This window comes from Penicillium angulare, assembly GCF_028827245.1.
Source record: "Penicillium angulare strain IBT 27051 chromosome Unknown utg000004l_segment0_segment0, whole genome shotgun sequence".
NCBI lineage: Eukaryota > Fungi > Ascomycota > Eurotiomycetes > Eurotiales > Aspergillaceae > Penicillium > Penicillium angulare.
Window position 1 is genome coordinate 7,035,812 of NW_026623163.1, and position 13,503 is coordinate 7,049,314.

The following is a 13,503-nucleotide window of genomic DNA, read 5'->3' on the forward strand; positions in this document are numbered from 1 at the left end:
GATAGGCCTGATACAACTGAATTTTGATCCAACTTGAACATTTCAAATTTTTGGCTTATAATTAAATGGCCTAGTATGCCTCAGCCCCCTTTGATTATTTCAAGTCGTTGGTCAGTAAATGCATAGAATTTCTAGACCAAGTTAGTGCCTCATCATGATTATCAATCTTATCAGTCGTAGATCCTGCTGATCTAGACCGTTCTCGGGAACTGATGGCGTGATATGGGTCGCGCTGACTCCGAGCCCGCCACTCAGACATTTGGGCAGAGGTATCTTACAGGCCCTATAGATATTGAATGAACTTGAAGTTATGTATGGGAATAGAAAATAAAACGATCAGATTGAGCTGAAACAGAATTCTCGATGAGGGGATATTATTGAAGAAGATCCTAATGAACAGAGTATCCGAATCGTTCACATCGTAAGGACTTGAGAAAATAAAAATAGGAAATAAATAAAAACATATGCGCACGTGCATAATTCATGATAATGTACATTTCAAATTAATCGCTTATTTGAAACCGAACCACTTCTTGTTCTTTCGTTTTGGAGTAGGTTCCTCGTCGTCGTAATAGTCCCCTTCTTCGTCGTCGGGGGAGTAGTCTGCAAGGGCCTCTGGTGGTAAGCGTTGAGGTACTTCGCTATCAGAGCCATCACTTCCGGGGTATCCTTCGTAGGGTTGTTGCGAGGCGGGGGCAGCACCAGTGGCAACAGCATTGGCACGGGTATTGTTGACAGTATTATCATAATCATCGTAATCTTCGGTGTCTTCTTCTTCCTCCTCATCCTCATCAAGGTCATGGTCTGCCCCATCTCTCGTTTTCTTCCGTCGCGGCATGTTGAGCCACTTTCGCCAGCCTTTCACAACTTGTGTAGGATGGGGCTCGTCATTATTGCCTTCGTAATCTAGAGCTGGTACCAGGAACTTGTATGGCGTTGTGATACCAGCGGGGTCTTGAGGACTAATCTCCATGTTCAATGTGATGGCTAAGCCTCCTTGGAGATTCACAAAGGTGCCTCCCCCATCCTCACCCTGTTTGAGCGCTTTCTTAAGTGCCTTTTCACTGAGGTTGGATGGTCGTCGGTGGAATTTGCCGGGTTGTGGATCATTGGCCGTTGGGAAATAGCTATTTCCATTCTCGATAGGACGAGAGATAGTGGATGTGTCCACACTGGCTCGTCGAGCTGGCATACCATCTCCTCGGCCATGGCTCATAGTTCTGGTGGGTGGTGGCCCGCGGCCTGAGAGTCTTCTGAATAGACCGGCTGGTTTGCTGGGACCACCTGCGGCGCCATGGCCCCTATCGCCCTGTCCTAAGGATAGGGTCCGCTGAAGCTTGCTGGGGCGGACCTCTAGAGGGGGTGTCATGACGGACTCTGGGGTATCAGGCGGGGTAGAGCCAGGCCGGTATTCTCTAATAGAGCACCAGTTTCGTCGGGGTAACAGTCGCTTGTTGTTTCGAGGCTTGCCATCGACATCTTGGGTGAAGATGGGGATAACATCTTCGTCGGTGTTTGAGTCCATGTGGTGGACGGTGTTGCGCTTGTTGAGCATATCTGAAATTATTTCTGTTTCTGGCATGTCGGCAATAGCAGATGAAATGATGTTCGGCATATATCGGTAGTCCTTGTCTTTAGCAATTTCTAGCTTTGGGTTCGAATAGAATTGCCCGATGGCAGCGAGATGAACATCGCCACTCAGAATCGTAACTCGGACGGATTTTTCAGCGGCAAGATCTTGTAAGTCTTCTACCAGCCATGTTCGCTCAGACTTCAAGTGCTTGCCAGCCCAGTGGTCATCAAACACTTCCACATTTCCGCCAGATCGGTTGACAAGCCCACCAAGCATACCGGACTTTCCTAGCGACTTCCGACTATTGATGAAATTCTTGAGCATTGCCACTCGGGGGTAGGCAAGAGGGACACTCGAGAGGACGATTAGATGCTTAGTTTCGCCACGAATGATATCCCTGTGGCATCGATCCCAAATTAGATCACATGTTTCTTCACTGAGAACTTCATTGCTGGTTCGTTCAGTTCGACAGTCCAAGCCCAATAAAACAACATCACTGCCCAGAGACATGAAAAGGTTCCGACTCTTCTGCTCAATATAGGGACCCGGGCGAGCACCAAGAAGCCAGCTCGGTTCATCTGCCTCGGTTTCGTCTGGAACACTGTGGTGTTGGAATAACAAGTAATACTTGTACGCAATCCTTCCCAAGCCAGAGATGACCATGCTCTGCATAAAGTCTGAGTTATAAGATCCATAACCTTCAAAGATTTCGTGGTCATTCCACATATTGATCATGGGAATTTGAGAGTTGGCGAGAGAGAATAGACCCTGCGAAAACCATGAAGCATAGCGGTTCAAATAGAACTGTTCTAGTTCAGCACGGAACTCAGGAGTGAATGGTGTGCCGTATCTCTCTGCGGGGTTCTTCATCTTGATCCATTCTTGGAAAAATTGGGAACTAGTGATAACGGAGTCATTAAATATTTGATCACCGCCGCCAATCATCACATGGAATGGCTTAGTTTGGTGCTCATTAAGAATATCACGCCAGAGAGGATCTGGACCACAGAACCGGTCGGAATCCACAGATGGACTGAATCCATTGCCACTATGGAACATTATATTCATAGGCTGACCTGAAGCTGGTACCCAGAATCCCAAGGCAGGGCCCTGGTTGATACGGTAGGCGATGCGCTGTTGTGTTGTCCCAAGTTCGACTTCGAGATTGAACCGCCAAAATGTCACATCTCTAGCTGCATCAGCATAAAGACGGACACCGGAAATATCTCGATGTAAGCTAGCCGATTCGCCATCAACGGAATGAATACGGTTTGCCGGAATAGGCTGATTAGACCCTTCGGTTTTGTAGTCGAGAATACTTGGAGACAGCTCATATATACCGTCCTCATTCTCCACGCCAGACAAATCAATCTCCTCTTCAAGGTGCTCGACAGGTTTGACATAAAGGGGCCGGCCATCACGACCAACTTTCATCAGACCGGCAGTAGGATCAATATACTCCGGAGCGAGCTGAACACCGTCCTCCCGGCTGACTTCTGCAGGTGGGGGAGGGAGAAGGTCCATAGGTTGGGAGAAGAGGCGCAGTGTCGGTGGAGTCTCATAGGAAGAGCGACTATCCTTTGTCACAATCATAATGGAACCTCGCCAGATCTCCTTTTGAACGGCACCTTGGGGCCCATTGGTGCTGATTTTCTTAATTCCCGTATACCTCAATAATGGTCCAGATCGAAGGAAGAGCTTTGGCTGGAAGTTTTTATGTTGAGTAACGCCTAGATTATGTTAGTTTCTAGATAGGATAATCTGGATGGGATATCATCTTACCTGTTAGCTTCTGAGCTGGAGTCTGGTAATTTTTGGGGAGAGCTCTGCTCTTTCTTCGGTTTTTCGTGCCTCCGCCTTCCCACCATGCCTTACTTCGCTCCATATCAAGGGTTTGGAAGTCAAAGTCCGCTACTCCAAGGTGTGCGGGTGGTGCATTTTTCCATTCAAAGACTGGAGGTGGCGTAGGAGGTGGCACGTTGAATGATACTGATTGCTTTTTAGGTCTTGAATTTGATTCGACACTTTCTTGAGCCGCGCGCGCCACTGGAGGAATATCTAGTCTCTCATCGACTGGGACAGCGGCGCTCGCAAGAGCAGCAGCGGCGGCTGGTGCCACAACCGGGGGAATAACAGTCCGTTGAGGCTTGGCAGATCCTTGCTGAGATAAAGAGCGAGTGTGTTGCATATCCGTACGGATACTTTGTGGCTTAGCAGCTGGTCCGCTCATTGTTACAGCCCGTCGAGGAACCGTACCCATTTTCGCGGGTGGTGGAACCGCTGCCTCTTCTCGTGCATACTGAGCATTTTCTTCGGGTCGCTGCATCATTGGGAATTGAGGGTTCATTGAAACATTTCTATTATGTCGACCTGTGTCGCCTCTCGGTTGCCGTGAGTTCTGCGGTATATCCCTTGCGATATCTTCGGCAATCACACCTTTGCGCTCTCTGTCTCGCGTTGTGCTAGATGAGGGCCTGTTTTCGGAATGCGAACTCTGTTTGGAGCTTGGCTTAGGGGCATGGGCTGTTGCTGTTGCTGTTGCTGTTGCTGTTGCCGTAGCGGTGGCGGCCGCCGCTGCCTCCGCCTGTTCTCTTTCCACTTTCTGACGAGCCATGCGCTCGCGAAGACGCATCTCCGCCTCTTGGACTCGCGCGCGCTTTTCCTCTTTGCTGATGCCATTCAGAGTCACTTCCAGCTTTTGAAGGGGTGATCGGTCCGAGGCCCAATCTCGACGTTGTTGGGAAGATGTTGAGCGCATCGTGTTTGAGCGACTTGGGGGCGAGTGCACGTTTGCAGCAGTCGATGCGTCGGGCGGTGGTACTGACACTTCGATTTCCGGAGTGGCTACCTCAGCTTCTGGTGGATACGAAGTAGGTGGGAGACCTCGCGGCGTGGTTGATTCCTCTGCAAGTCCCGGGGGTGTATTGGGCTCGGGTTCACCAATGGTATAGTTCAGATTGGCATCGCGAGCTCTGACGGAGAAAGATCTTCCTGGTGGACCTTGTCCTGAGCCGGATTTGGTTTTGGATTTTCGTGGCTTGGAGGGACCTGGCTCTGCCACAGGCTCAGGATTTATAGCTTCAGCGTAATATTTGTGGCTCCCAAGAGCAGTCCCGGGCTCATTGATATTTTCTGGATCATAGCCGCCGTTGGCTATTTCAGGTGAATTGTGCATTGCCGCCGCCATTGTGTATCTGTGGGAATAATGGGATCAAATGGAGATCTAGGAGCGAGCAAAGAAAGGAAGCTGGCAGGGAAGCCGATTCCCGTGGTGCATGAATGGTCCCAACTGCAATGGCTTTAGTCAACGTCTACTACAAAGGCATTGTTTGAGACCCAAGGATAAAGATAAGACAATTGGGAGATAAAGCAAGCTTGACATACGTGTTTTCTCTTTAAACGAATAGCCGTGGTTTCAAACTGAATGCGCCTGGTGCCTGATCCAAGCTTACCGCATGCTTGCCTGAGGATTAACTGTGTTGCCCGGTACTTGGAAGAGCGGGGGAATTAACTATGAGCAGGTCGTTTTGTCGTCGCACAAGAATCCCCGGGGCCACAAGCAAATAAAGTCAAGAATTTGGAAGAGTCCGAAGTTTGGGAGAAGGAATGGAAGGAAAGGAAAGGGGGGAAAAAAAAGTTGGTGGAGCGAAGGAAGTTGTGTCGCCCTCTATACATCGCATTATCCCGGTGGCTGGTGTCAACCCAGCCTTCTTCGGACCCAACAACGCGATTGGCCCTCGTGGAGCGTGAGGGGGGAAGCCCTATACGTGGCCCAGCAGGTTTTTCAAATATTTCTAAGTGATTTACAGGGAAGTAATTGAATTTAGTACAGCAAAAAATTTAGTATCATTATTTTATTGGCCCTCAAATGTTTTTTTTTATATGCTATAATATGCCTTCATGCTCTGTCCTCCCGTATACATTGGTCCATGGTTAAATCATGCCCCACTGCAGGCCAGATGGGCCCAACCTAAGCTTAACTCGTTTTGTACGATGTATGGGGCATATAGTTAGGTCATATAGATCGCTGACGAGGTTTTATGAAAAGTACTAAGCAGGGTATAGTAGCATATATATATTCCCGCCCAAGTGTCGTATTAGCCCTGTAGTAGCACAAATTGAACCAGTTGAGGCTGAAAATCTAGAATCTATAAGGCAATGATCATAGATTATACTATACATACTAGACATTGTAAAGTTGACAAACCTAATAATGTTATATCACAATACTTGAGCAAGGCACCTGGGCACCGTGATACTCACCATAAGTCGAAATACCGGATAGATTTTCAAATAGGATCAATTGATGCGATGGATGCAAGGATCTGGCGACCTAGTAGATTCCTGCAGTTCCCGACCGTGCGTGAGAGTTGTATGGACCAGCAACATCACTACCACAATAATCAAAATAATTCGGGGGCCCCTGAGGTTTGCTTAAATGCTCCAAAATACTAGCATAGCATAGAGCATATCGTTGATGGATGATGACAAAAAGTCCCCACAAAAGCCACTTGTAGCTAAAGTTCAAAGCCGAAAAGCGTAATCGTGGTCTTGGATGATGACAAGCAATAAGCATTGAGGTCCATTTAATGATTCAAAATTCGAAAAAATCGAATTAGCAGAAAGAATAAAATAGATTTACATAAAAGAACCCCTTGTTACCTCATAACTGTTCCACCTGAAAAACGGCCCCGGTGGATTAGCAGGAAGTACTTGGGATCCCGTGTTATTCTGGGTTCTCTGACGATCCTCCTATTCGACTCCGCAACTTGCCACCCTCATCCTCCGTCCTCCATTTAACTCTGGGAGAGACACCGACGCTTTTCCTCCCATTCTTCGTCGCAAGTTTTCATATTCCGTTCATGGCAACTGCCTTATATTTCATCCGAGCTTGATCGTGAGATCGAGCATTTACCCCATCCGGCCCCATTGAACTATGCGTCTCGCTGTTATCGCCCTGGCCATCGGCCTCGCGGGCGCAGCCTCTTCCAACCCTCATCCCAGATCCTTAGAATCTCGAGAGTTCTTCGCCCTTCATATTGACGCCGCCTCCTCTCCCGATCATGTTGCCCGCACCCTAGGTGCCCGATACGAGGGCCAGATAGGCCAACTAGATGACCACTACACATTCTCATTACCGCGCGACCAAAGCCAGGATTTCGCTGCTTTATTGGACTCAATAAAAACGAACAGGAAACTCCGTCGGCGATCCGGTGAAAATACTGCGAGTGGCGCAGACTCGCTGGACTCCATTATCTTATGGTCAGAGAAGCTTGCGGCTCCTAGGCAACGACTACACAAGCGCGCACCCCCTCCTACAGATGATGTCGCCCGACGGTTGAATGCCGTTCCGGAAAAGAGTCCTTCCGCCCAACAAAAAGATATTGTTTCGACTTTGGGAATTACAGATCCCATTTTCGAGGATCAGTGGCATCTCTTCAACCCTTCACAACCCGGACATGATCTGAATGTAACGGGCGCTTGGCTGGAAGGAGCGACAGGTAAAGGTATCGTTACAGCAATCGTTGATGATGGTCTGGACTTCGATAGCTATGATCTGAAGCCCAACTACTTCGCCGAGGGTTCCTACGATTTCAACGAAAACGGCCCAGAGCCTCGCCCTCTGCTCGATGACGATAGACACGGTACCCGTTGCTCAGGAGAAATTGGTGCTGCAAAGAACGATGTCTGTGGTGTGGGTGTCGCATATGATAGCAAAGTGGCAGGCATTCGGATTTTGTCTAAGCCGATTGATGACGTGGACGAGGCTAAAGCCATCAACTACGAGTTTCAAAAGAATGACATCTACTCTTGTTCATGGGGACCCATGGACGATGGCAAGACAATGGATGCACCTGGTGTCCTGATCAAGCGAGCTATGGTAAACGGTGTGCAAAAAGGCCGTGACGGAAAGGGTTCGATTTTTGTCTTTGCTGCCGGTAATGGTGCGCAATACGGCGACAACTGCAATTTCGACGGATATACCAACAGTATCTACAGCATCACAGTTGGCGCTATCGATCGACAAGGAAACCACCCTTCATATTCCGAATCTTGCTCTGCTCAGCTAGTCGTTGCATACAGCAGTGGATCTGGCGATGCAATTCATACGACCGACGTGGGCCATGACAGATGTTATTCAAACCACGGTGGTACTTCGGCGGCTGGTCCGCTTGCTGCAGGAACTGTAGCACTTGCACTGGGTGTTCGGCCTGAACTGACGTGGCGTGATATACAATACTTGATGGTAGAGACTGCAGTCCCGGTCAGCGAGGATGACGGCAGCTGGCAAACTCTGCCATCTGGTCGAAAGTTCAGCCACGACTGGGGCTTTGGCAAGGTTGACGCATACTCATTGGTCAAAAAGGCTCGCACTTGGGAGATGGTGAAACCACAGGCATGGTTTAATTCGCCCTGGTTGCGAGTACATCACGAAATTCCCCAAGGATCGCAGGGACTCATCAGCAAATTTAATGTCACTGCTGATCAGCTAAAGAGTTCCAATTTCGCTCGACTAGAACATGTTACTGTTACTATGAACATCAACCATTCTCGCCGCGGTGATCTCAGCGTGGAGCTTCGCAGCCCATCTGGAATAATCAGTCACCTTAGTGTTGCTCGCAAATACGATGAGGCGAATATTGGATATATTGACTGGACTTTCATGTCCGTTGCTCACTGGTATGTACATTCTAAGGACCAGGCGCATATCTATATGAATTATTTGAATGACCCGCTAACTCAATTACAGGGGCGACTCCGCTGTCGGTGAGTGGACAGTTGTTGTAAAGGATACTGAGGTCAATGGCTTTACTGGTGATTTCGTTGACTGGAGACTCAATCTCTGGGGTGAGGCCGTTGATGGGTCTAAGCAAGAGCTTCACCCATTGCCTGATGAGCACGACGATGAACATCCCTACGAGGAAGCTCATGTGGCTACGACAACCGTGCAGCCTGCGCCATCAAAGACCGCTGTCAGCAATCCGGATGATCATCATGATCGGCCGGTGAACTCGAAGCCTGGGGAGCCCACACCGACCCAAGCCGCTGATGAGGAGCTTGACGTTGTCCATGATGGTACCACTGCCAGCGGTACTTCCTCGCCTACTAGCACTGCCGTATCTGACAACTACCTTTCTTCTTATCTCCCAACATTTGGTGCTTCTAAGCGCACTCAAGTTTGGATTTACGCATCTCTAGCCATGATCATCGTTTTCTTCATTGGTTTAGGTGTATTCTTCCAACTGCAGCGTCAGAAACGCCGTCGCACCAGCCCCCAGGATGACTACGAATTCGAGATGATTGACGACGAAGACGAAATGCATCCTATGACTGGAGGTGGTGGACGCACTCAGCGCCGCGGTGGTGAACTCTATAACGCGTTCGCTGGAGAGAGTGACGAGGAGATGTTCAGTGATGAGGAGGAGAAACCGTACCATGATGGTTTAACCAACATCCCAGAGAACGATGACGAAGATGGCCACTTGCTTTCTGAGAAGCAGTAAGGCCTCTCTATTAATCTGATTTGGGTACTTTTTTTCATCTTTCCATCCCATATTTTGTCATCGACCGGTGCTTGTGTTGCCATCTCTATACCTAGGCTATATCGATAAGAGAGCAGTGTTAGTTTCCTCTAGGAAAACCGGCTGCCTGAAGTTATGTAAATTTACCATTGCATCATGATCAGGAATGTACAAGGAATGTCAGCATAGAAAATAGATAATGGTGATTCTGATATAACAAATGGCATATTGAGGGATGAAACACACCTGTTCTTTTGTTTATTCGAATATACCAGTAGACACTTCGTACTCCATTCCCTGTGATGCATAAAATAGCGATGACGACGTTTCCCGTTTCGGAGTCTCTCCGCCTTGGGGGGAGTCGCCGATCATCCCAACTCCCAACTCCCCAGCTCAGCTTCACCCGCCTCAGCCCCCACTATTCCACGACTTCGCATTTCTCATAACCCAGCCTTCTCTAACTTGTTTCTTGCATCGTTGAGACTTTGATTCACTCGCCATCTGACTGGGTGACTACCCAAGTTACACACCTTCCCCGCGATGGATCAACACGACGACTTCGATAATGTTTCCTGGAAACATGATGGGGACAGCGATGCTTCTCGACCCACGACATCTGGCACAAATGAAGAGGAACAAAATAGACATGATAACGATGCCAATGGCAAGCGAAGAATAAGCTCAGCACCTGAAGAACCGCAAGCTGGCCCACTAGCCGATGCCGTTGATTTGGCGGGTATTGGTGACGGCGTACTCGAGTGCCAGGTAGACTCACCTTTAAAAGAGAATGATGGCACAAAGGATGCTTATATCTCATATCTCGTCACAACTAATGTAAGTTATCATCTCCTATTGATATATTCTAAGGAAGAGGGTGCAGCTTGCTCTGGGTGCTTGCCCGTGGCCCCCGCGGCTTTGGAGACTAGCTCTTTAAGTGGTTCTGAGCACTAATGATGAAACTCTTCAGACCGATTTTAAATCATTCCAAAAGCCCGAATTTAATGTTCGCCGACGATACACCGACTTCTACTTCCTTTACAAGACTCTCTACCGGGAATATCCAGCATGTGCCGTTCCGCCGTTGCCGGACAAGCACAAGATGGAGTATGTGCGAGGCGACCGGTTCGGCACGGAGTTCACATCACGAAGAGCATGGTCGCTACACCGATTCTTGAAGCGACTGACACTTCACCCTGTACTCCGACGTGCCCCTTTGCTTACTATCTTCCTGGAGTCGCCGGACTGGAATGCTCATATGCGACTACATTCGACGCGGGGGACAACAACTGCATCATCAGAGAATGCTTCCACCAAGATATTTGATAATTTTACCGATACATTCGTCAACGCCTTCACCAAGGTACACAAACCAGACCGCCGATTCATCGAAGTCAAAGAGAAGGCGGATAAACTGGATGAAGATTTATCACACGTGGAAAAAACCGTGGCGCGGGTCGCACGGCGCGAAACTGATTTGGAAACGGATTATACAGAGCTGGCAACTCAGTTCCGCAAACTGGTCCCTCTTGAACCTGCCGTTGAGATGCCATTACAAGTCTTTGCCGCATCAGTAGAAGAAACTGCACGTGGATTGAAAGGATTAAAGGACGAAACAGACCAGAATTATTTAGGGTCTCTGCGCGATATGGAAGCATATATCCTATCGGTTAAGACTCTTCTGAAGACCCGTGAACAGAAGCAGCTTGACTTCGAGGCATTGGTTGACTACCGCAACAAAGCTGTGGCCGAGCGGGACTCGTTAGCTGCCAATCCAGCTGCTTATTATGCATCTAATCCTCTTACTTCTTCGCCGGCATCCTTTATCCGCTCGAAGATGGAGGACATGCGCGGTGTTGATCATGAAACTTCCCGCCGTGAACGTGTCCGCAAGCTTGAGCTTCGCATCGATGAATTGACACGTGAAGTTGACTCTGCAAAGACCACGTCTGAGATGTTCGACGAGGAGGTTGTTCGCGAAGTAGCAGACTTCGAGCGCATCAAGGCTGTAGAATTCCGGGATTCCCTTGGTTCCCTCGCAGAGTCTCACATTGACTTCTACCAGGGTGTCCTGTCTACCTGGGAGCGTTTCATTGCAGAGATGGAAGGGGACCCAGAATTTGCACAGGACTCTGAGTCCGCTGCCTTGTGAGCGCGGTAATTACTGCATTCAAGTCTATTATCTGGGCATTCTGCTCTTGAAATCAGGTCGGCGCTTTGGTATATCTGTTCATAATCACAGGTTCTTTAAATAGCTTGTTATTACTTGTCACGTCATATGTGCAATACCATACTATTCACTTGACTCCTATTTTCATCTAAAATCTATCATTCATGCAATGTAAAAATTAGACATAGCTAGGTAAACTTAGCTCATAGTTCGGCTCGGCCTATCGAAGTGGGGCGGGAAGAACGAGTTGTTCCGACAGTGTCATGCCAGACGCCCATCTCTGCTTGATCTCCCGCCAACCTCAACTCCCAAACACAATGAGATCGATTTCAAGGGCAGCTTTGCGGCCATACGTTTGCGCATCCTGCCGACATGGTATTGGGGCTGGTCGACGGCGGTTTGCCTCAGCGATTAGCCAAAAACCCGACATCTACGATGTAGTCTGTGTCGGGGGTGGCCCTGCGGGCCTCGGATTGCTCGCCGCACTACGTACGTCATGCAATGGCCAAACGCGCAGAAGTGGGAAATGAATATGGTCCTAACATAATATAGGAGCGTCGCCGGTTACATCAAAGCTAAGAGTCGCCCTCGTCGAAACCCAAGACCTCGATAAGGCCCGCACATGGAACCTCGACTCGAGCAAGTTCTCCAACCGAGTCAGCAGCTTGACACCCTCGACAATTGAGTTTCTGCAAAAGATTGATGCGTGGAAGCATCTAGATATTGAGAGGGTTCAAGAATATCAGGAAATGCAGGTGTGGGACGGGGAAACCGGATCGCGAATATCATTTGATTGGTCTTCGGAGACGCCCGCTTTTGAGGACCTGCGAACAGTCGCTACTATGACTGAGAACTCAAATCTGGTGCGCGGATTGCTAGGCCGTATTGCAGCCTCAGGCGATGAGAATGTTACCCTCTTCTCTAATCATACGGTTGCGTCCATCGAGAATGGATCCGATCAGACTGATGGGCCCGACCTGTCAGCTTGGCCTATCCTCTCAGTAAAGCCGACAGGTGCCAACGCAGAGACACAAGCGCCATCACGAATTGCTGCACGCCTTCTCGTTGGCGCAGACGGAATAAACAGTCCAGTGCGAACTTTCGCCGATATCCCCACTCAGGGCTGGGATTACAATCGCCATGGCATAGTCGCAACTCTCTCGCTGGCAGACCTCCCGGCTCCATTCAATAATGTTCACACTGCTTATCAGCGCTTCTTGCCTGCTCTTGGCGGCCCGATCGCCTTGCTCCCTCTCCCTAATAACCACGCAACGCTGGTCTGGTCTACTAAACCTGAACATGCCGCTTACCTCAAATCTCTCCCTGTCCCTGCTTTTCTTGCTATGGTCAATGCCGCCTTCAGACTGAGCATGACAGATCTGTCATACATGATTGGCATGTCGGAATCATCATCGGAGATCTCTCACGAAGATGAGCTTGATTGGCGCGTCAAGCACACCGAACAACCATCTCATATTCCCCCCAAGGCTATTGGCGTGCAAGAAGGAACTGTTGCCTCGTTCCCACTTCGATTCCGTCATGCAGCACAATACATCTCTCCCCGTGTTGCTCTTGTCGGAGATGCAGCTCATGTTATTCACCCCCTCGCTGGTCAGGGCTTGAATCTTGGTCTGGCGGATGTGGCCGCTCTATCACGAACTATTGAGTACGCTGTAAGCCACGGAATGGATATCGGTGATCTTCTTACTCTGGAGCGGTACTCGTCTGAGCGTTATCTGCCCAATGCTAAGATTGGCGGCGCTTGCGATCTACTTCATAAAATGTACACTGTTCCCGGGCAAGGGCCTATCACCTGGGCTCGTAGTCTGGGACTAGATGTCATTGATAAATTGCCATTTGTTAAGTCCTTCTTGATGAAGAATGCCGAAGGCTACTAGACAAACTAGTAGCCCAAGACTTCTAGTACTGGATTGTATTGATATATTGTATACTAAACTTTTATTCCTTTTCATTCTTTGAATACCAAACGAACAGACTTCTTATTTGCATACGAACTTCCCGTTACCGCATCATATGAAGCTGATATAGCGTACTCACTTCTCAATATCTCCCCAAGCAAGCCACAAAAATTTTTATCATTCAAGAGAGCACAAACATGCATATTCTCCCAGGTCCTAAAGCCCATAATTCGTATATACTCTAGGATTCCTTGGTAATCCCTCGCCGCTATAGAAAAACCATGACCCGTCGCCTCCAGACTTAACAAACACGCCATTGAA

General features: G+C 48.8%; 4 protein-coding genes across 4 annotated transcripts; 3 read left to right on the forward strand and 1 right to left on the reverse strand.

The window, feature by feature from the left end:
• Positions 1 to 511: 511 nt before the first annotated feature.
• N7478_006518 (uncharacterized protein) lies at positions 512 to 4,760 on the reverse strand (the record flags this gene model as incomplete). The annotated part of the gene is made up of 2 exons (XM_056922732.1): positions 512 to 3,303; positions 3,356 to 4,760. 2 exons carry the CDS (start codon positions 4,758 to 4,760, stop codon positions 512 to 514), a joined length of 4,197 nt encoding a protein of 1,398 aa, XP_056780769.1.
• A 1,749-nt stretch (positions 4,761 to 6,509) lies between these two features.
• kexB (kexin kexB) lies at positions 6,510 to 9,078 on the forward strand (the record flags this gene model as incomplete). Its single annotated transcript, XM_056922733.1, has 2 exons — positions 6,510 to 8,254; positions 8,325 to 9,078. 2 exons carry the CDS (start codon positions 6,510 to 6,512, stop codon positions 9,076 to 9,078), a joined length of 2,499 nt encoding a protein of 832 aa, XP_056780770.1.
• A 558-nt stretch (positions 9,079 to 9,636) lies between these two features.
• On the forward strand, positions 9,637 to 11,245 carry N7478_006520 (sorting nexin-4; the record flags this gene model as incomplete). The annotated part of the gene is made up of 2 exons (XM_056922734.1): positions 9,637 to 9,930; positions 10,064 to 11,245. The coding sequence occupies 2 exons, from the start codon at positions 9,637 to 9,639 to the stop codon at positions 11,243 to 11,245; spliced, it is 1,476 nt and encodes a 491-aa protein (XP_056780771.1).
• A 335-nt stretch (positions 11,246 to 11,580) lies between these two features.
• Positions 11,581 to 13,161, forward strand: N7478_006521 (putative ubiquinone biosynthesis monooxgenase (Coq6); the record flags this gene model as incomplete). Its single annotated transcript, XM_056922735.1, has 2 exons — positions 11,581 to 11,752; positions 11,816 to 13,161. 2 exons carry the CDS (start codon positions 11,581 to 11,583, stop codon positions 13,159 to 13,161), a joined length of 1,518 nt encoding a protein of 505 aa, XP_056780772.1.
• Positions 13,162 to 13,503: the final 342 nt, after the last annotated feature.